The following is a 22,006-nucleotide window of genomic DNA, read 5'->3' on the forward strand; positions in this document are numbered from 1 at the left end:
CTCAAATATTAAAGAACGGTGAACTATTTTTAATATTAGATTTTTAATATTGGCAGTAAATAACAAAACATAATTTTAATTTATATTTAAATTTTAAAATTTGCTCCTTGAAACATACGAAAAATATCCCTAACATATCCTATAAAAATCCTTAGGATGTTCCACAGGATCTCCCTGGATTCTCCAGAGGTTAATATACGGCTATCATTTACTCTTCCTCAGGACATCCAGAGGAAATCTGGGGATTACAATGGGATATCCTGAGGATATCCTACATATATGTCCTGGATGCCCTTTGGACGTCCTAAGGACATCCTTGTGCTGTCTGGGTAATGACGTATAATAACATCGTTTTTTTTAATAAATTCAGTTTATCGATAAACTGCGTGGATTAATTCGTAAAAGTTCGATAAGTGGTACAATTTGTGAGTGAAAAAAAGTTTGCTAATTATTCGTTGTATCACACGGAAATATTACTTATTGAGTTGTATGAGGGCAACGAATCTCTACATACAAGGTAAGAGTGAGTGAGTGAGTGAATGAGAGAGAGAGAGATAGAGAGAGAGAATGTGTGTGTATACGCGTATACGTTCTCTCTCACACATACATCCCATTGCATGTAGCAAATAGTTGATAGCAGCGAGCGCCTCACGTAATTACCAGCATGGGATGGTGAGTTGCGCCGCTCCTGTCTGCCTCGCGTACGCGGCCCGTAATTCGTTAACTATTTTGGCTTATAATTTAAAAACTAAGCTTCGGAAAAAATTTTGGCAAAGGAAAAATCGTCTTAGAATTGAATCAAGTATATGACATTGTAAGGACAGAAGGTTGTTTTGAATCACCCTGTATACAATTGATTTGAAAGCATCAAAGTTAGAGCCTGAAATAGAAAGCATTAATCAAAGAAGACAAATATGGTAATAATTTTGTTTATAAATTATATAATAAAGATTATTTATTTTCTTGGATAATGGTTAAACTTATTTTTTTAAAGCAATGAGAAGCGTAAACATGGAAACTGGTGGTTTATTCGAATGGAGCTGCCTTTTCCAATATAATGTTATCGAAGAGCATTAGAATATCTGATAAAAGTAATTCAAATTTGAATCAAAATGAACAGGAGGAATCGGTTAGTGATGCTAAATTACAGATTTTATTAAAGACCCAGTCAGCCAGGTCTGTTCTAACAGATATTGCCAAGTGCTTGCTACAAATTATTGTCAGCAAAAAGGCTACAAATTTGGTACAAGAGTTGTTATTACCGATTAAGCTGGCAGATTGCCGGCAAGAATCAAGCAAAGCTTGCTAACATAACTACACAGCAAATTGGCGGCAGAAACCGAGCAAAGCTTGCTGACATGACTGACATCAGATTGTCGGCAAAAACTGAGCAAGATCTAGAGTGCGCAATCTGATGGCAAATTGGCAGCAAATACCGAACAAAATCTGCAGCTTATTACAAAGTATTATAAAATAGTTCAGTCGCTTATCGCTATGCGGCGCGTTATTCATTATCTATACCCGTATTCAAATTCTTGTCATGAGTGTATATAAAGCCTACAAAATGCTAATAATATTATAATATATATATTTCTATCAGTTCAATTTTTGACATAATTCTTATACAGGAAATTCAGATATTGAATTGATTTTTGGCAAATCGGACAGATAATTGTTCGATTTTCACTTATTCAAACAATTTCTGTCCAAAAAGATCTTTAATTTTATAAATTAAGTTATTTGAATTTACCTATATGTTTTAACATATTAATATATGATTTTATATAATGTCTAATTATCTAATGGTCATTTTATGACCAAAACTTATCATCATTTTGTTACTTAGGGTTAAGGCTTTAAATCTATTTAAATATATACTTTTATATGAATGGCCAAAAGCTGCAGAATTTGTTCGGTTTTTGCTGACAATCTGCTATCAGATTGTCTTGCGCAGATCTTGCTCGATTTTTGCCATCAATTTGACATCAAATCATGTCAAGCTTTGCTCGGTTTTTGCCGTCAATTTGCTGTCAGGTTATGTCAACAAGCTTTGTCACCAAAACACAAGCTTAATGCGGACACAGATGGCACTGGATTTGTTACCAAGTTTTGAGCGAATTTGATGCCAATTTGGCAACAATTTGTTATCAAATTGCTTACTGGGGAGTCATATAAAAGTTTATAATAATTTGGCAGCTGTGTTGATTAAAACAGAAGCCTATGATCCAGCTTTAAAAAATATGAAACATGTTCAGAGATATCAATCACAAAATGTTAAGGCACTATTTAGGAAAGGTATTGCAAAAATTCTAATCTTCTTTTTATGTACTAGATTTAATCTTCTTTTTAATAAGTTGTATATATTCTTAATTTATATTTTACATATGGAAAGTTCAAATATGTGTGTATATATATTGTGCATATTATAGAAACAATACAAGTAGGTGTGTATATGTATTGTGCACATTGTAAGAACAATATTGAGATGCAAAAGCTTATGCAATCTCTCTCTCTCCCCCCCCCCTCTCTCTTTCTTCTTAACATTTTGTGGTTGATATCTCGGAACATGTTTCACATTTTTTAAAACTGCATCATAGGCTTTTGTTTTAATCAACACAGCTACCGAATTATTATAAACTTTTATACGACTCTCTAATAAAATCTGTAATTTAGCATCACTAACCGATTCCTCCTCCTCATTTCGATGCAAATTTGAACTACTTTTATTAAATATTCTAATGCTCTTCAATAACATTATATTGTACAAAAGGCAGCTCTATCTGAATAAACCATCAATTTCCACGTTCACGTTTTTCATTGCTTTAAAAAAAATAAGTTCAATCATTATATCAAAAAAGTTAAATAGACTAAATCTTGTCCTTAAAATATTTAGTCTAAGAAAATAAATAACTTTTAGTATATAATTTATAAACAAAATTATTATCTTATTTCTCGTCTTTAACTAATGCTTAATATTTCTATTTCACGCTCTAATTCGCTTTTAATTCAACTGTGTATGAAATATTTTTAATAATTCCCGCAAAATTTATTTTGTTATATTAACATAAACATGCAACTCATTGCTTAGCCATTTTTAAGTGACCTAAAAGTATTATTTACGCATAATTACATTTATATAGGGTGACCTAGACCACCCGTACACTCCTTTTCTTTCAAAAACTAAGCATTTTAGAGAAAAACGTTTTCAACAAAAGTTGTATAGTTTCGAAGGGAACATAAGATGGTGTCATTGATTTAACCTTGGATGGCATCGTTAAGATCAAGTCAAGGACACCTTTAATTTCTTAAATGGAACTCCCTATATTTTATTACATATTCTTATAGCTTATATCGAGATCTTTCCAAAACACTACAATAAAGTATTTTTTCATTAAGTACTTTTTGAGTTATTTTGTATTTTAATCTGACATATTTTGATATAAAAAATTAAATATCTTGTAAAATATTTAGTTTTCGATAATACTTTTATGCACAGAATAATGAGACAAATCAACTAGTATAAAAAATAATTGCTTTTAAGAAAATTATTTACAATGTATTTTTTTAAACAATTATTTGTTTTTTTTTTTTTTGTTTGCACTAATTGATTTGTCTCATTATTCTGTACATAAAAATATTACGGTAAGATTATCAAAAACTAAATATTTTACAAAATATTTAATTTTTTATATCAAAATATGTCAGATTAAAATATTAAATAACTCAAAAAGTACTTAATGAAAAAATACTTTATTATAGTGTTTTGGAAAGCTCTCGAAATAAGCTCTTGAGATAAGAATATGTAATGAAAAATAGGGGGTTCCATTTAAGAAATTAAAGGTGTCCTTGACTTGATCTTAACGATGCCATCCAAGGTCAAACCAATGACACCATCTTATATTCTGCTCAAAACCATACAATTTTTGTTCAAAAGTTTTTCTCTGAAATGCTTAGTTTTTGAAAGAAAAGTGTACGGGTGGTCTAGAACACCCTGTATATAAAATATAAATAAATATTCACATTTCCAAGACCAAGAGTTACGAGTAATTCCAAATACACAAAATGTTTGTGGACATAGAAATGCTTCGATATAATTTTATTCATTTCATTATTCTTTATATTGTCAATTAATAGAAATGTCTATTCAATGTTGTTTTATGATATTTTTGGTAGAATTCTCACAAGACTTATTTTGCTGCATTAACATAAACTCATTACTTAACCATTTGTAAGTTGAATTAAAAATGTTAATTATGCATTAACTCTAACAATTTAAGAAATTAAGACTCTCAAATGATATCACAAATTTAAATAATCGCATGTAAGAGCTAAACGCGGATTTTTTTATGTTTATATATATATATATATATATATATATATATATATATATATATAAACATAAAAAAATCCCAACTTGCAATAAAAAGTTTAATGACGTACTACCATCCGCGTTTGGCTCTTACTAACACGCGATTATTTAAATTTGTGATATTATTTGAGAGTCTTAATTTCTTAAATTGTTAGAGTTTACGCCGGCTGAAAGATGGCGTTATTAGTAATAGATATTTACATACGTATAAGGCGAATGAGAAGTATCGATAGTGTGGGGTCTGAATAGGTTAGAGGTAAGAGTAGTCGCTCGGCAAGCGAAAGACTCGGGTTCGATTCTCGATTTAGCGACTTCGCCCCGATATTTTTCTCGCCTTCGTCTTTCCAGGGAGATAAAGAGGGGTTATTATAAATCTCGAATTGAGATTAATTTTTAAATTTTTGTATAACACGAAGTAAATTTCGTGCCCTGTGCATATAAACAGTTTCATAGAAAACTTATTTTTCTATGAATCTGATGCATTACTGCGTATGACTCTTACTAGCCAGCGATTATTTAAATTTGTGATATCACTTGAGCCTTAATTTCTTAAATTAAAAAGTTTAATGTTTATCCTTAAAAAATTTATTATAAAAAGCAGTGATATTCTTCTTAAAAAAAACCTTACAAAGGTAAAAAAAATACGCCAAGTATATAAAAGAATTTTCCCTTATATAAAAATAATTTTAATCTGAAATAAAAACTTGCAAAAGATTATCAGAAATCATTATCAATATATTAATAAAAATATATGACTTATAATGCGATTCGGGCATGCCAAGTTTTTGTTTATCACTTTAATTTTAGTCCTTATCGTTACGGGCCTATCTGGTAAAACTTATGGTTAATTTCAAAACAAGTCGATCAGTTTGGTACGGGGCACTTTTAAACTCGAAATTAGTGATTGACGTAATCGACGTTATTGCAGTAAAGATTAAGTAGTTTTATGATGTACTATTTGTAATAAAATCCGCAATAGAATAGTGATATTTTATATATTATATATAATATTTATTTGGGGGGGGGGGGGGACATAATAGCGTAATTTTATGAAAATAAAATGCATTTTAATTTTCTCAAGAAAATCTATAATATTTCTATAAATGCAAGATTGATTTTATGACAAATACTATTTCAAATTACAAACCCTCACAAACTGAACTATTTCTATGTACTCTTGGCTAGTTAACTTGATTTCATATTTATTTTTGATCTTTTATTTTTTAAAGGTTTTTATTTTTTAGAGTTATTTTTTAGAGAAAAATTAGTTTTTATTTTTTTATTTTTTAATAAAATTATTTTTCAAGGAAAAATTTTTTTAAAAGTAATTTTTTAGGGCTAAATATTAAACTTTTTGTTGCGTATAGATCTTATTTCTATGGGTATCTCTCTTATCTATCTTATCTATGGATATGTATGATTATAAAAAATTGAAATATAGATCGCAATATAAAAATTTGTTTTTGAAAAAGATGCTAAACAAATATTTTCAAATTATTGAGAAAAAGAAGATGAAAATTGTGCAAATTAGAAATTTGCACATTGCTTCTTCATTATTTTATTTCGCTCACAAAGCTTAAGCTCCTTAAAGCAAGCGAGTTTTTCAATTTTAATTTCCTTATAGAGGAAGATATCTTAAAATTTGTGAAAATTACAGCATATACATACATTTCCCCAAAAAATTCAAAATTTTATAAAAAGTGAACACTTTTACCAATTCTCACCAAATTCAATACCAACCATTTTTTAATGATACTCAATTCATTTAAAAAAATTTAGCTCCATTCCAGCCAGCACAAAACATCCTCAGGATCATCCTGAATATGTCCAGGACGGTTCAGGACATTTGTAGGATGTTTTAAGATATTATTATAAATATATTTATAAAAATTTAATATGCATACATAATTATTTTTAGTTGTGTCGGCTATTTAATATAATTTAGAAATCTTAAGTATTATAATAAGTATTAAATGTCCTATAAATGTCCACTGGATAACCCCTGAATGTCTGTAGGATATATCTACCCTGTCTATTATATTGGATGTCTTTTGGATTTCCAAAGGACATATACATGTGCAATTAATTGTTAACATTAATTTCGTTTAATATTAATAATTGAATTTGATGCGCACATTTTCATATATTCAAAATTATTATTTATTTAATATTTCATGAGAAATGTTACTGTTCGCAACATTCTAAAAACTTTACAAACTAGTATTCAACCGCTAGTTTGTTTGTTTACGGCTATGCGACACGCGAACTCGTATTTGAGATTTGGTCATGAGAATTATATAAAGCTTGCAAAGAGCAACTGATAGGAAATTACAAATGTAATTATTTTCTATCAGTTCAATTTCTGATGCAATCCCAACATAGGGAATTCAGATATTGGATCATTTAGAAAATATTACACAACTCAAATCCGGGAGCCAAACTTAAAATATTCATGTACAGCACGAAAGCCTCAAATATTAAAGAACGGTGAACTACAATATTTTTAATATTAGATTTTTAATATTGGCAGTAAATAACAAAACATAATTTTAATTTATATTTAAATTTTAAAATTTACTCCTTGAAACATACGAAAAATATCCCTAACATATCCTACAAAAATCCTTAGGATGTTCCACAAGATCTCCCTGGATTCTCCAGAGGTTAATATACGGCTATCGTTTACTCTTCCTCAGGACATCCAGAGGAGATCTGAGGATTACAATGGGATATCCTGAGGATATCCTACATGTATGTCCTGGATGCCCTTTGGACGTCCTAAGGACATCCTTGTGCTGTCTGGGATATCTCAAAAAATGCGGAAGTTAGAAGTTGTACAATGTATATTCCGTACATACGTATATACATACATACATACATACATACATACATACATACATACATACATACATACATACATACATACATACATACATACATACATACATACATACATACATACATATAGATATTTTTAAAAATATGATTTTTTAATGTTTTAGATTAGAACATTTTAAAGATATTAGCATAGAAAACTGAAAAAAAAGCTTCGTTAAATGTAGTGCGCTCAAATTGTGTGTGTGTGTGTGTGTGTGTGTGTGTGTGTGTGTGTGTGTGACTGTCATGCATAAATTATCTTTTATTTAAAACTCACCAATTAATACCAACGACGAGCAATAATAAATAATAAATAAGATTTTATTTTATGATTTTAATAAATTGTATAACCTGACGATCTGGCTTATGCCACAAATATTTGTCTTTGTGTATACCCGATCATAATTTAAATAAAGAAAAAAATTTCATGCGTATTTAACTCACCACGTTGAAATCAAACGAACGAGAATGAAAAAATCATTCCTTCACCTTAATAAATTATATCATAGAAATGAAAGAGTGCTGTGTCAAGCTGTAGTATTTAGTAGTAAAGTGGGGATAAAGTAGACGATATAGCAGGAGTGGACAGGTACAAATAAAAAAGTTTGCAAAGATAATCAATCATCTGACATTCATTCATCTGACATTCATTCTGTATAAAATTTGGAATTAAAGAATGTGCCTTAAGAATGAAAAGTCGTTGTGTACTATTACAAATTTGAATTCATGCGACGCAATAAAATGAATAATACCGTTCACCACAGCAATACCACACAACTATAAATGTATCAAACTGACGTCAGTGCTTATCACGTGATGTTTTCGTTCGTGTACACTGTATACTAGCGGACTAGTCACTATTTTCGATAAATTATCTATCAATAAGTTACATTTTTTTTGTCCACAAGTGAACGAAGCCCGCGGAGAGATCTGATCATAAAATGCGAAAATTGAAGACATTCTCTCTCAAAGAACAGAGTATACGTACATTAGGAAGTGATTGATTAAATCTCTGACCTCTTTCATAAAAAAAGGATGCAAAGATAAAATTATCTTTCAAAATATCATTATTCTTACAATAGTTGAAATATTTCACTTAACACGACAATCAATATCCAAATAAACGACGAATATAATGTACTTAAATGCGTTGGTAACGTAATTGGTAATTGCAGCAGCTGACACATTCGTAGCTATTCCAGCCGACCAACTTGCAATGATGTGAGTGGAAAGAATACTGACTGCTGTGGTTCAAGTTAGATTAAATTATAAGTGCCACCACAAAGAGATGTGTGAACGAGAATATGAGTCATGATGAATTGCGGAAACTATATCATTAAGATTTATCTCAAGTGAAAAATATCGAATGACTTTGCAAATCATAATACCTAGAAGTATTAATTGATTAGATAACCTTTCTTAATCATACTACACACTATATGTGCTATATGCTGATATACATGTATGCTGCAACGCAATTAATGAAATTAACTCAAAAGATAATTATCAATCGTTTTTCGGTTGTACAACTTGTTAACTATCTAATTGTGTGAAACATGGAATATAAAATACATTATATCAAATATTTTGAATTAACAATTAACTTTTTACATTGTTCTAACTAGATTACGGATATCGTTTTATATAGATGAATTATAAGAGAAAATGGCTCTTTGAAAAAAATTTTAATAAAAATAAATTTTTTAAAAATCTGTGAAATAAAGTATATCTATTATTTGAATTCGTCAATTTAAAGCATAAATTCTATTAATTGTTTTGTTTACATTTTAGACTTAATTAATACAATCTACGTACTTTATCATTCTTTGTGATTCTAAGTCATTCTTTGTGATATACATGTAAACATTAAACTCACAATTTATTGTCATTCTTATCATTTTTATCATTTTGCCTTATTTTAACTTTCACATCGTAATATCTCGAAAACTATACATTTTCAAAAAAAAATGTTTCAGACAAAGGTTATTTGACTCGGAAGGGGACATAAGAAGATGCCATTAGTTTGACTTTGGATAGTCGTTTGAAGGTCATGTAAAGACCATCTTTAATTTTTTAAATAGAAATCCCTATTTTATATTACATATTCCTGTAACTTAGCTCAAGAGCTTTTCAAAATACTATAATAAAATATTTTTTCATTAAGTATTTTGCGAATTATTTTACATCTTAGGTTGCGTTCGGAAACATCACTCGTGTACAGACGAGCATCGTTTTATCTTTGTTATGTATCAAAAGTTAAACAAAGATAAAACGACGCTCGTGTGCATACGGGTGATGTTTTTAAACGCAGCCTTACCTGACATATTTTGATATAAAAAATAAAATCTCATCAAATATTTAGTTTTCGATAATCTTACCATAATACTTTTGTGTACGGAATAATGAGACAAATTAATTAGTGTAAAAAAAACAAATTGTTTAAAAAAAAATTGTTTTTAAGGAAAAGTATGTAATTATTTACAATGTATTTTTTTAAGAATTATTTGTTTTTTATACACTATTAAATTGATTTGTCTCATTATTCCGTACATAAAAGTATTACAGGTAAGGTTATCGAAAACTAAATATTTTATGAGATATTTTATTTTTTACATCAAAATATGTCAGATTAAGATATAAAAAAATTCGAAAAATATTTAATGAAAACATACTTTATTATAGAGTTTTGAAAAACTCTCGAGCTAAGCTACAAGAATATGTAATGGAAAATGGGGGTTTCCATTTAAAAAATTAAAGATAACCTTCACGCGACCTTCAAACGACTGTTTAAGATCAAACTAATGGCATATCTTCTTAAGTCCCCTTCTGAGTCAAATAACGGTAATTATTTCGAATAAGGTCTTCTCTGAATTTTGACAAATATGATCGGATTTCTCGGTAAAACTTATTGTTGTGACCCCAACAGTGATAATCAGTCGGAGGAACCCGACTCCCATCACTCCCATCCTAAAAAAACGGAAAACCCTCAAAATTACCGAAAATTAAGTAATTATGTACTATAAAGTCCATTCCACAACCAAATTTTAATTTTAAATCAGAAATAGGTTTGAGTTAGGTTATATCTTCCGGAAGTGGAGCCTCCCGTAAGGAGAGGAGCAGAGCCCACTGCGTCCGCGCATACACTTTCTCATCCACACAACAATTGTAGGGTGGACCTCGCTTTGCTTTGTAAAGTATATGCGTGGACACAGTGGGTTCCTCCCCCCTCCTCGCCTACAAGGGAGCTCCACTTCCGGAAGATATAAGATAATCCAAACTTATTTCTGGTTTAAAACTAAAATTTGGATACACTTTCCCATCCACATAACAATTGTAGGGTGGACCTTGCTTTTCTTTGGTAATTTTGGGGATTTTTCGGTTTTTTGGGGGGTTGGAATGATGAAGTACGGTCTCCCCCAACTGATTATCACTGTTGGAGTCACAACAAAGAGTTTTACCAAGAGATTCGATCATATTTGTCAAAATTCAGAAAAGGCCTTATTCGAAATAATTATCCAAATAACTTTTGTCTGAAACATTTTTTTTTGAAAATGCATAGTTTTTAAGATATTATGGTATGAAAGTTAAAATGGGGCACCCTGTATATATGACTGTTAATTTTTAGCAAACATATATTTTGTATTTTTCCAAAATATCAATAAGTCTTAGTTTATACTTTGAAGAGTGTCTAATATTTATGCAAAAAATTATTTAATAAAATTAATAAAATTACTAAATAAAGAATAATTTTGTTGAATGTTACATTATACATTTTATAATTAATGAAATATTATTTTTATATGTATCAATAATGTCTTGTGAACTTTATTTAAAAAGTATGCAATATATTAAATCTTTGTATTAGATAACATTATCTATGATAATATAACACCTAACGCCTAACACACACACACATACACACACACACACACACACACACACACACACACACACACACACACACAGACAGAGCAATATTTATTTTGTGTACCGAAGCAATATTTTGATTTATGAAAGGTACTTAATGTCTCTCGATTAAATAATTTTCTCCGTAAATTTCTCTGGATTGAGATAAATATAAATATTTTTAGATTGCGATAAATTACATGAATTAATATAATAAAATATTGATAATATATTGATGTTTTTATATGGCTTTAGTATTTTAAAGTGCAATTTGATTATTGATAATTTGATTGGCAATGAGTATTTTAACATTGTTTTTAAATATCTTTAAAAATAATGATTATAGCATCAAATTAATTTGTTTATTCGATAATACAAACATCATTATGCATTATTTAAGAAATTGATCATGATTTAATATAAACGATTAATAAATATGTCCCAAATATGTTTGTGTTTTCGTCTATATAAATTAAAATCTCAAATACATTTTTTCTCCACTAAAAAATAAATACACAGGAAAGAGAAACGAAAAAAGTAGCAAACATTTTTTCACGTGTATTAATAATGCTAATTATCGAAGCTACAGTGTTGACGCCTTTTATATTCCACGCTATATAAATAATTAATTTAAGATATGCAATTAAAAGATAAATGCGTGTTTGATATTGTATTGCAACACTTAGTAATCAAATAGTGATTTAAAAAGGAAAGTATATATAAAATATTTGGCCAAAACCATTATTAATAAAGAAAAAGAAATCTGAAGGTTATATTGTAAACAAGTCAATAAAGATTACATTGAAAACAAGTTAATAAAAGTTAAGAGTAATAATAAAAATATATCATAAAAAAGATACAAATTACATAAGTAATAACGATATTCAAATATGAAACGTGCGCCTTATATGCTACATCTACAATAAATTTTTAATGTAATCAAAAAAATATATCATTATATGTTATTTAAATATGTTATGTAATATATTATTTAAATATACATCTCCGCTGATAATGTTTCATCGTATTCTAATAGGGGATGAATAAAATCTAAAAATCTTTCCGATTTCTCGGATTACAAATATTATACCTTGTGATTCCATTTCAGACAATGGAATATATAGTATATCGGATATATAAAAATAATATTTATGTACATTATTTAACAATGTTAAAAATATTGTTGGAAATTTATAAACATTTTATATGTTGCTTATTCTTTATTTTTACACATTCTCACTAACTCAGCAAGAAAAAAAATATAACTATCTTTCTGTCGTACATGTAACAATATAAATTTAAGATAATTATTCCAAATTATTAATAAATTAATATACTCACGAAGTACTATTACTACTATAGATATTAATAAAATCAGGGTTGGGAAAGTTACTTTATAAAAGTAACTCGTTACCATTACCGTTATTTTTTCTAAAAAGTAACTCGTTACCGTTACTCGTTACTAATTTTAAAAAGTAACTCGTTACCGTTACAGTTACTAAAAAGTAACGAGTCGTTACAATTTCCGTTACTTTTTTACAATACAAACTAATAAATTATTTTGCATAAGAAAAACTTTTAAAAAAGCAAGTATTCAAGCAAGCAAGTATGTAAGCAACATTTCATTCAAGGTTTATTACAAAATAAATGATTAAATTTTATCGAAATTCTTTATTAATTTTTAATAAAATTTGTTGCTCCATAGTATCATCATTTAAATGCCCTCTTTGTGGTGTTAATACAGAGCCACCGATGCTAAACATTCTTTCTACAGATGCACTGCTTGGTAGAGCTGTATTATATTTAATAAAAAGTTTTTTAAGTTTTGGATAGTCGTTTAACATTTCTATATTACAATTATTTGATTTTAAAAACCGTTGCAATTCTTCTTGTTCAGATTCATTTTGCACCGTTTTTTGCTCAAAAATGAAAAAATCATCGTGATCGTCAGATTTTCCAGCTTTTGAAGAATTTTCAGTTGATCGGATTCCCAATAAATCCTCCAAGTAATTTTCAGCACGTTTTCTTTTTTCTCCGGTTAACCAGTTTAACTTAAATTTTGGATGTAAACATGCTGCTATTATTAATTCTTTTGTTTCAAATATTGTAAGAAATTTAAAATCAAATATAGTAAATTAAGCGACATTGTTTGTTTTATTGAAATTAATATTTTTGAATCAATAGTTTAAAATAAAATAATATTTTTCAATTAAATCCTTATTTAAAATTAAATAACATATGTATTAATCAAATTAATAAGTTACCTTTTATTTAAACCTTGCTGAATAGCTTCAACTAATGAATGGCAATCTATAAGGTTAGATTTATTGAGATTTTCTAATTTTCGTTGCAAGGTACTTAGAACTGGTAGTAAATGAGAGTTCTGTTTTTCCGAAAAGATAAAGCTCTCATTGGATATCGCGTGTCGCGTCATCGCACTGGTCTGCAAGAGCCATAAGTTGATCAATCACATTCAAGCATTTTTACAACATAATAAGAATGCTAATTGGTCGATTTGCTTACGGCTTTACGGTTAAGATAAAAATTTTATCACGCACAATAGCAAGAATAATATCTTAAATAAATCAAAAAATTTGAAAAAAGTAACGATAAAAGTAACTGTTAAATTTGTTACTCGTTACCGAAAAATGTAACGAAGTTACTTTTTCCGTTACAAATAAAATTTGTAACGCCATTACCGTTACAGTTACCGAAAAAAAGTAACTGTAACGGTAACGGCGTTACAAGTAACGCGTTACTTCCCAACCCTGAATAAAATAATAATAATTCAATTAAAGTAGTTTCTAATTTAATGCCAACTCGTAAAGAGCGTTACCCATAGTCGTCGATGAAGTTTCAAAGCTGGCAAAAATATGAATGCGTGAGCAGCTATCAAATTTTCGGCTATTATTATTCTAATTTATAAATGTTTTCTTTATTTTTTTGACGCACGTTTTTTGAAAGAAAAGACTGAGCGTAAACTAAGATCGATGGATTTTAGTCATTTTCAAATATATTCCATCCAATGGTGTTAATATAAACGTCCTACAATCGTTCACGTATGATATTGGCGTTTTTTTGCAAGTTTCGACTTTATAGTTTCGCAGTATCTTTATAAGCCCAATCTTTGTCTGATGAACAGCGAATCGAGCACCTAAAAATAAAAAATAATTATTACAAGAAAAATATTAAAGTTTTCAATATAGAAGCAAGCATCTAAAAATTAAAAATAATTATTACTTGAGAAGAGACTTAATCTTCTCAAGTAAAGAAATTTTCAGCCTGAAAGCAAAACAAACAGAACTTGTATGTATAAAGACGTATATTTAGATCTATTTCACTTTACCAATACAATTCCTTGGTCCGTCACCAAAAGGTAAATAATACATCGGGTGCCTGGTTTGCACAACTTCGTCATTAAATCTTTCTGGATCAAACACATCTGGTTTCGGATAAATATCAGGATCTCGTTGAATCGAGTAAATGGGAATCCATATCTCCTGATCTTTTGGTATATTAACTTTGATATTATCAAAAGTATAATTCGACGTAGTTTTTCTTGTAAGCTGTGGTACCGGCGGATATTTTCGTAAAGTTTCTGTATATATTCAGAACAATGAAAAAGAGGTATAAAATATAAGAATTATAAAGGTTTATTTCTTATTTGTGTTAAAAGTCAACAACAGATAACATTATAATGTCGCTGTAAATAAATACCATATTTTTCTTTTAATACATCTCTTCTGCTAACATACCTTTAAAAATTTTATCCAAATAATTCATTTTTTTAATGTTCTCATATGTAAAATTGTCATTATGTCTCATATATTCTTCATTAATTTCCTCACGTAGCTTGTCTTGTATTTCCTGATTTAATGCCAACTCGTAAAGAGTGTTACTCATGGTCGTCGATGAAGTTTCAAAGCCGGCAATGAAAAATATAAACGCTTGAGCAGCTATCAAACTTTCGGTTAAATCTAAAATGTAATAATTTCTTGTTACAAATAATACAAATAATCTTATTTTTGTTCGAGAATTAAATATTATAATTTATCTATCCATTTAACATCTAATATTTGATGAACTGATATTTTATATAGGGGAAAGTAGGGTAAAACCGAATACTCTTTTGGATTTGTCTTCCTACAAAAAAATCAGAGTAAAAAAATTTACCTGACTGTTAGTAGTCTTTAGTGGACCTTAAACTATGAGAAAATGAGGCTAGTTGCTGAAAAAAAAATTTGGTTACTAAAGATAACAAGATTTTTTGGAAATGTCAAAATACCCGGTTTTGCCCTACCGGTAGGGTAAAACCGGATACCCATTTAAAAACATATAAAACACCATGTGATTACAAAATCTAGATTTATTTTAATCAAAATCCAATACAAAGATGTATTCTATTGCCAAAAATCACAAATAAAGATATCCTCTTGTTCTACATTTCTGCAAGACTTTCTTATTCAATTTTTTAACTTTAGGGATCTCAAAAAAAAATTTTTTTTAGTGGTTTCTTTCTCTGGATAGTAGTTTTCGTTTCCAACTGCTTTTTGTAGGGAGGCAAAGTCAGCATAATAGTTTTTCCTCTTTTTATTACATAAGATGTATAGGTATCTGATTTTGCCCCAACATGAAGAAAATAATAAACATGACGGTTGTATATTCCGGCGTAGAAAATGACAATCAAAACTAATATGATATACTCTCTATATGTACAGAATACAATGCTGCATTTATCGAAATAGATGCTCTGTGTAGAAGAAGTCCATAACAACTCGATTGTTGCCCGATTATCGATCTTTTTTAGCCCGAAAATGTTGAACTTCTTTTAAAAAAGAAATATCATGTACACGTGGGCATGATTCATCTCAAAATAATGGCATTAATCGACAACTAATAACACGAGTTGGCCAAAGATAGTAGCACTTATCATGAAGAAACAGAGGTACCCGGTTTGACTCGCCTACCCGGTTTTACCTTACTTTCTCTTACTCATAATCATATGCTTCTCATTTAAAAAATAATCGCAAGATAAAAAATATCCACACGGATCAACAGTTGTCACTTACCGATATTGTTTACTTTATCTGGATGTTTTTTTAATTCGCGCAACATATCAATGAAATCGTGCCTAACAATATTATTCGCATCTCTATAGGTCATGGTCTCTATGACAATACGTGTAAAAAATTTGTTGACCTCTGTTTCTGGTAGGATGTAACTGAGAATATCGCAAAGCCACGGCAGAAATTGTTTGAATCTCGACCGTAGAATATTCTCCCAAGTAGGCGTAAAGACTAATCTCCCCATCTTGCGGAATTCGCTGTCTTCGTCTGACATAGCGTTCGTCTCAACGCCGAAGGCGCAAATACCTATTACATCGGTTGTATACTTAGCCGTCAATTCACGACATTCTACAGACTCGTTTTTGCTCGCTAATGTTTCTATGTATTGTTCAAGTCGATCGGAGCACTGTGATATTAAAGAAAACATCTCCTTTAATTTACCGGATGTAAAAACGGGTGACAGTCTTGTCCTTAAAGGTCGCCATCTTTTAGGCTCCAAAGCGAAAAGATGTTGCGATAGTGGATCTAACTATAATAAACACAAAATTTTAATCAAATTTTCTACTTCAAGCATATGATTTACTAGAGGTTATACAAAAACTTGTTCGAAACTATTTGAAACAAATCTCGAAATTTTCAATCATTCTTACCACACGCAATGTACCAAAGTTATTGAAAAAATATTTTTTGTTTACATACATACATATATATATATATATATATATATATATATATATATATATATATATACAGGGTGTCCCATTTTAAAGGACCCACTCAAATATCTCAGAAACACTGCGTTAAGAAAATCGAAAAATGTTTCAAACAAAAGTTGTGTGGCTTCAAGAGGGCCATAAGATGGTGACAATGATTTGACCTTGGAAAATCATTTGAAGGTCATGTAAAGGTCAACTTTAAAATCTTAAATAGAAACCCCCATTTTTTATTTAGTATTCTTGTAGCTGACATCGATAGATTTCCAAAACACTATAATAAAGTATTTTTTTCTTAAGTACTTTTTGAGTTATTTTATATTTTATTCTGACATATTTTGATATAAAAAATTAAATATCTCGTAAAATATTTAGTTTTTGATAATCTTACCGTAATACTTCTATGTACAGAATAATGAATAAATCAATTAGTATAAAAAAAAAATTGTTTTTAAGAAAATTATTTACAATGTATTTTTTTAAACAATTATTTGTTTTTTTGGCACTAATTAATTTGTCTCATTATTCTGTACATAAAAGTATTACGGTAAGATTATCGAAAACTGAATATTTTACGAAATATTTTATTTTTTATATCAAAATATGTCAGATTAAAATATAAAATAACTCAAAAAGTACTTAATGGAAAAATACTTTATTATAGTGTTTTGGAAAGCTCTCGATGTCAGCTACAAGAATACTAAATAAAAAATGGGGGTTTCCATTTAAGATTTTAAAGTTGACCTTCACATGACCTTCAAATAATTTTCCAAGGTCAAACCAATGGTACCATCTTATGGTACCATCTTATGGCTTCCTCGAAACCAAACAACTTTTGTCTGAAACATTTTTCTTTTCCGGGCTTGGTTTTTGAGACATTTGCCTGAGGAGATTAAAATGGGACACCCTGTATATACAATATATATATTAAGAGAGAGAGATGGGAGAGAGGGGAAGAGAGAGAGGGGGGAGGGGAGGGGGAGAGAGAGAGAGTTCACATGTTATAATATAATTTAAAATATGCATATATGTATATTTGTACATATACATTCGAACCTTTTCATGAAGTGGAAATCCTCTATCAGCAAATGTGGTAAAATCTTTGATAAGAATATCCTTCATTAAATCCGGATCTTTTACAATAAGAACGGGTGTCCTGTTAATGAATATTCCTACCATGGATTCATCTTTATAGTTGTTGTATATTTCCATCAAATAATCAGGTGTAGATTTTTTCATAAACATAACGTCTTTAAAATTACCGAATCCTGGTATCGGTTTTGGGCCACAAATGCCACGTGACTTCCAAAAATTAAAGTTCAACGTAAAATAATAATACACACTGAAAAGTATAGCAGCAATGCCGCACAATATTTCGAAAGATTCCATAGTTATATAACAATCGACCAATTATCTTAAGCAATGTTTACTGAAACAGAAAAGAACAATATTTCGTCAAGAAAAATAAAAATTAAACAGTTCAATAAATTAGATATATTTTTAACAAATTAAATATTTATAAAAGCTTGGTTTAATTGAATTTTATCAAATTTTCTATCGAAAATCCAATAGAAGAATTTCTGACATATGTTTTGAAATAACTGCTTTAAAACTAAAAAAGGTAAAATAATTTTTCGGAATGTTATTATTATATTTGTACGCCAAATATGCTCTGCGAGAGTTTACAAATTGTGCATGTTGCAAAACTCGTTTTGAGACGAACAACATTTAGAGATAAATGATAATGATAATAAATACAACGTACTTAAATGCAACAGCAATAGTACTTTGGCAGTTCCAATTGTAGTAGCTGCATGTTATCGGGTCTGTAACCAAAGATAATACTGGCTGACGTGATCCAAGTCCAGTTCAATTAGAAAGATATCTATATACCCCACCACAAGAAGAACGAATTTATACATAACACAATGAATTGCAAATTTCCTCACTTAGTATATCTCGAAAATGCATCAACCGCGTAAAACGCTCGCACTATATTAATAATATATACTGACAAAAATCAAAGATTATTATACTTTCTTGAATACATATGTAAATATTAATGTATATAGTAATGTATTATGATAAAGTAATTGTTTTTCAGTTATAATAATTTATTAGCTATTTGATTACGTAAGACACACACACACACAAGCGCGCGCGCACACACACACACGCATGCGCATGCGCAGAGAGTGTACATATATACGCACACGCATGCACGCACACATATATGAAATGTAAAATTATATCAGATACATTGAATTAATAATTAATTTTATACTTTTTTTGCTAAATTAATGACGTTTTATATAAATAAAATATATAAAAATATGTAAATTTGTGAATGATTGAAATAAATATGATATTCATGTAAATTACATAATATTTATATTATTTGAACTTATCAATCTAATGAATATATTTTATTGATTATTTAGTTTAGATTTTAAACTTAATAGCACATTTTATACAATTTAAGATATGCATGTACGTTAAAGCTTATTAATTTTTGTTTTTTAAGAAATAATGGTTTTTCTTGAAATGAAATTGGAAAAGTGCTATATACATATAAAATTGTTTTTCGAAAAATATCTATTTTATTAATTTTAAGAAATTAGGCTCTCAAGTAGCATCACAAATTTCAAATAATCGAGGGGTAGAACGGGATCGTCCCGATTGCGCACATTACCGATCGGACACGACAATATTTCCCGATCGGACACAGATCCAATCGGACACAGGCTCGATCGGACACAGTCCCGATCGGACACAGGCTCGATCGGACACAGACCCAATTGGACACAATTCCGATCGGACACATATGGTTGCAATCGGACACAGGCCCGATCGGACACAGACCCAATCGGACACAATTCCGATCGGACACATATGGTTGCAATCGGACACGGGCCCGATAGGACACAGGCCCGATCGGACACATATGGTTGCAATCGGACACAGGCCCGATCGGATATAAACCTTGTTGGAAATATTTAGTTTCAGTGGAATACCTAATAAATTCAAATATATAATACTTTTAAGCAAATATACAATATAATAAATGGATGCATAATTATAGTAAAAAAATTGTTAAAAAAATTTCATAAATTTATACGCGTAATATTAAAACATTATAATAAATATTTAATAATTATTTATCAGTAGGCAATGTAGAAAAACGCCCTGTTAGAATATCTTTATTAATTATATATAATTTTATTTTTATATATCTGTATTTTACATTTGATATACTGTCTATAAATAATTAATAATTGTATTCTTTCACACTTAAAATTTCACGTATGTCACGACATCGTGAAATTTTTACAAAAAACAATTATTAATTGTTTACAGACAGTATATCATACGTAAAACACAGATATATAACAAAAAAACTATATATAAATAATAAAGATGTTCTAACAGAGCGTTTTTTTACATTGCTTACTGCACACATGACAGATATCTTAACCTCACGTATGTCACTGTCTTATTATCTCATTATGTGTTTTCAGAATCAAAAATATTTGTAAGTTTATGAGATTGTGCTGTTTCTACGAAATTATATTGAGTAAGCATTCTTTGCTAACATGAAAGAGCTTGGATACTTTAGCAATATGGGACAAGGTTTGGATGCATCCCAGTCAGCCAGGTCTGTTCTAACAGATATTGCCAAGTGCTTGCTACAAATTATTGTCAGCAAAAAGGCTACAAATTTGGTACAAGAGTTGTTATTACCGATTAAGCTGCAAATTGCCGGCAAGAATCAAGCAAAGCTTGCTAACATAACTACACAGCAAATTGGCGGCAGAAACCGAGCAAAGCTTGCTGACATGACTAACATCAGATTGAAAAACTGAGCAGGATCTAGAATGCGCAATCTGATGGCAAATTGGCAGCAAAAACCGAACAAAATCTGCAGCTTATTACAAAGTATTATAAAATAGTTCAGTCGCTTATCGCTATGCGGCGCGTTATTCATTATCTGTACCCGTATTCAAATTCTTGTCATGAGTGTATATAAAGCCTACAAAATGCTAATAATATTATAATATATATATTTCTATCAGTTCAATTTTTGCCATAATTCTTATACAGGAAATTCAGATATTGAATTGATTTTTGGCAAATCGGACAGATAATTGTTCGATTTTCACTTATTCAAACAATTTCTGTCCAAAAAGATCTTTAATTTTATAAATTAAGTTATTTGAATTTACCTATATGTTTTAATATATTAATATATGATTTTATATAATGTCTAATTATATAATGGTCATTTTATGACTAAAACTTATCATCACTTATCATTTTGTTACTTAGGGTTAAGGCTTTAAATCTATTTAAATATATACTTTTATGTGAATGGCCAAAAGCTGCAGAATTTGTTCGGTTTTTGCTGACAATCTGCTATCAGATTGTCTTGCGCAGATCTTGGTCGATTTTTGCCATCAATTTGACGTCAAATCATGTCAAGCTTTGCTCGGTTTTTGCCGTCAATTTGCTGTCAGGTTATGTCAACAAGCTTTGTCACCAAAACACAAGTTTAATGCGGACACAGATGGCACTGGATTTGTTACCAAGTTTTGAGCGAATTTGATGTTAATTTGGCAACAATTTGTTATCAAATTGCTTACTGGGATGTAATTAGACTCATTATAATTAGAAGCGAGTATTTTCTGTTATATCTTCATAGTTTGCAGTAAAGAGTATATATATGCAACATAAGCCCAGTAAGCAATTTGATAACAAATTGTTGCCAAATTGGCATCAAATTCGCTCAAAACTTGGTAACAAATCCAGTGCCATCTGTGTCCGCATTAAGCTTGTGTTTTGGTGACAAAGCTTGTTGACATAACCTGACAGCAAATTGACGGCAAAAACCGAGCAAAGCTTGACATGATTTGACGTCAAATTGATGACAAAAATCGAGCAAGATCTGCGCAAGACAATCTGATAGCAGATTGTCAGCAAAAACCGAACAAATTCTGCAGCTTTTGGCCATTCATATAAAAGTATATATTTAAATAGATTTAAAGCCTTAACAGTACTCTGCGTTGATACCACTGCTT

General features: G+C 29.5%; 2 protein-coding genes and 1 pseudogene across 7 annotated transcripts in view; 1 reads left to right on the plus strand and 2 right to left on the minus strand.

Moving 5' to 3' along the window:
* Positions 1-8,502, minus strand: part of LOC138939131 (cytochrome P450 6a2-like) — a 33,586-nt gene extending 25,084 nt beyond the window's left edge. Inside the window, exon 1 of one of the 3 annotated variants that reach the window (XM_070306693.1) lies at positions 8,388-8,502. The gene's annotated coding sequence lies outside the window, so the exon portion shown is untranslated. Of the gene's footprint in view, positions 1-8,234 lie in introns of all 3 variants that reach the window. The other 2 variants (XM_070306694.1, XM_070306696.1) reach the window with 2 other exon arrangements.
* The window catches only part of LOC138939133 (cytochrome P450 6k1-like), a 119,177-nt pseudogene that overhangs the window by 47,954 nt on the left and 49,217 nt on the right, over positions 1-22,006 (plus strand).
* Positions 11,691-22,006, minus strand: part of LOC138939132 (probable cytochrome P450 6a13) — a 14,418-nt gene continuing 4,102 nt past the window's right edge. The window contains exons 2-9 of one of the 4 annotated variants that reach the window (XR_011447798.1): positions 18,697-18,816; positions 17,988-18,360; positions 16,222-16,747; positions 14,908-15,129; positions 14,499-14,750; positions 14,105-14,306; positions 13,417-13,595; positions 11,691-13,203 (exon numbers count right to left, since the gene is read on the minus strand). Coding sequence is in view for 2 of the 4 variants with exons in the window: in XM_070306698.1 (XP_070162799.1) it covers positions 14,134-14,306; positions 14,499-14,750; positions 14,908-15,129; positions 16,222-16,747; positions 17,988-18,320 (1,506 nt within the window). In the remaining 2 variants the exon portion in view is untranslated. The other 3 variants (XR_011447797.1, XM_070306698.1, XM_070306697.1) reach the window with 3 other exon arrangements.

This window comes from Polyergus mexicanus, unplaced genomic scaffold (genome assembly GCF_030449975.1).
Source record: "Polyergus mexicanus isolate NDT 795.1 unplaced genomic scaffold, iyPolMexi1.0 SCAF_14, whole genome shotgun sequence".
In the NCBI taxonomy this organism is placed as follows: domain Eukaryota; kingdom Metazoa; phylum Arthropoda; class Insecta; order Hymenoptera; family Formicidae; genus Polyergus; species Polyergus mexicanus.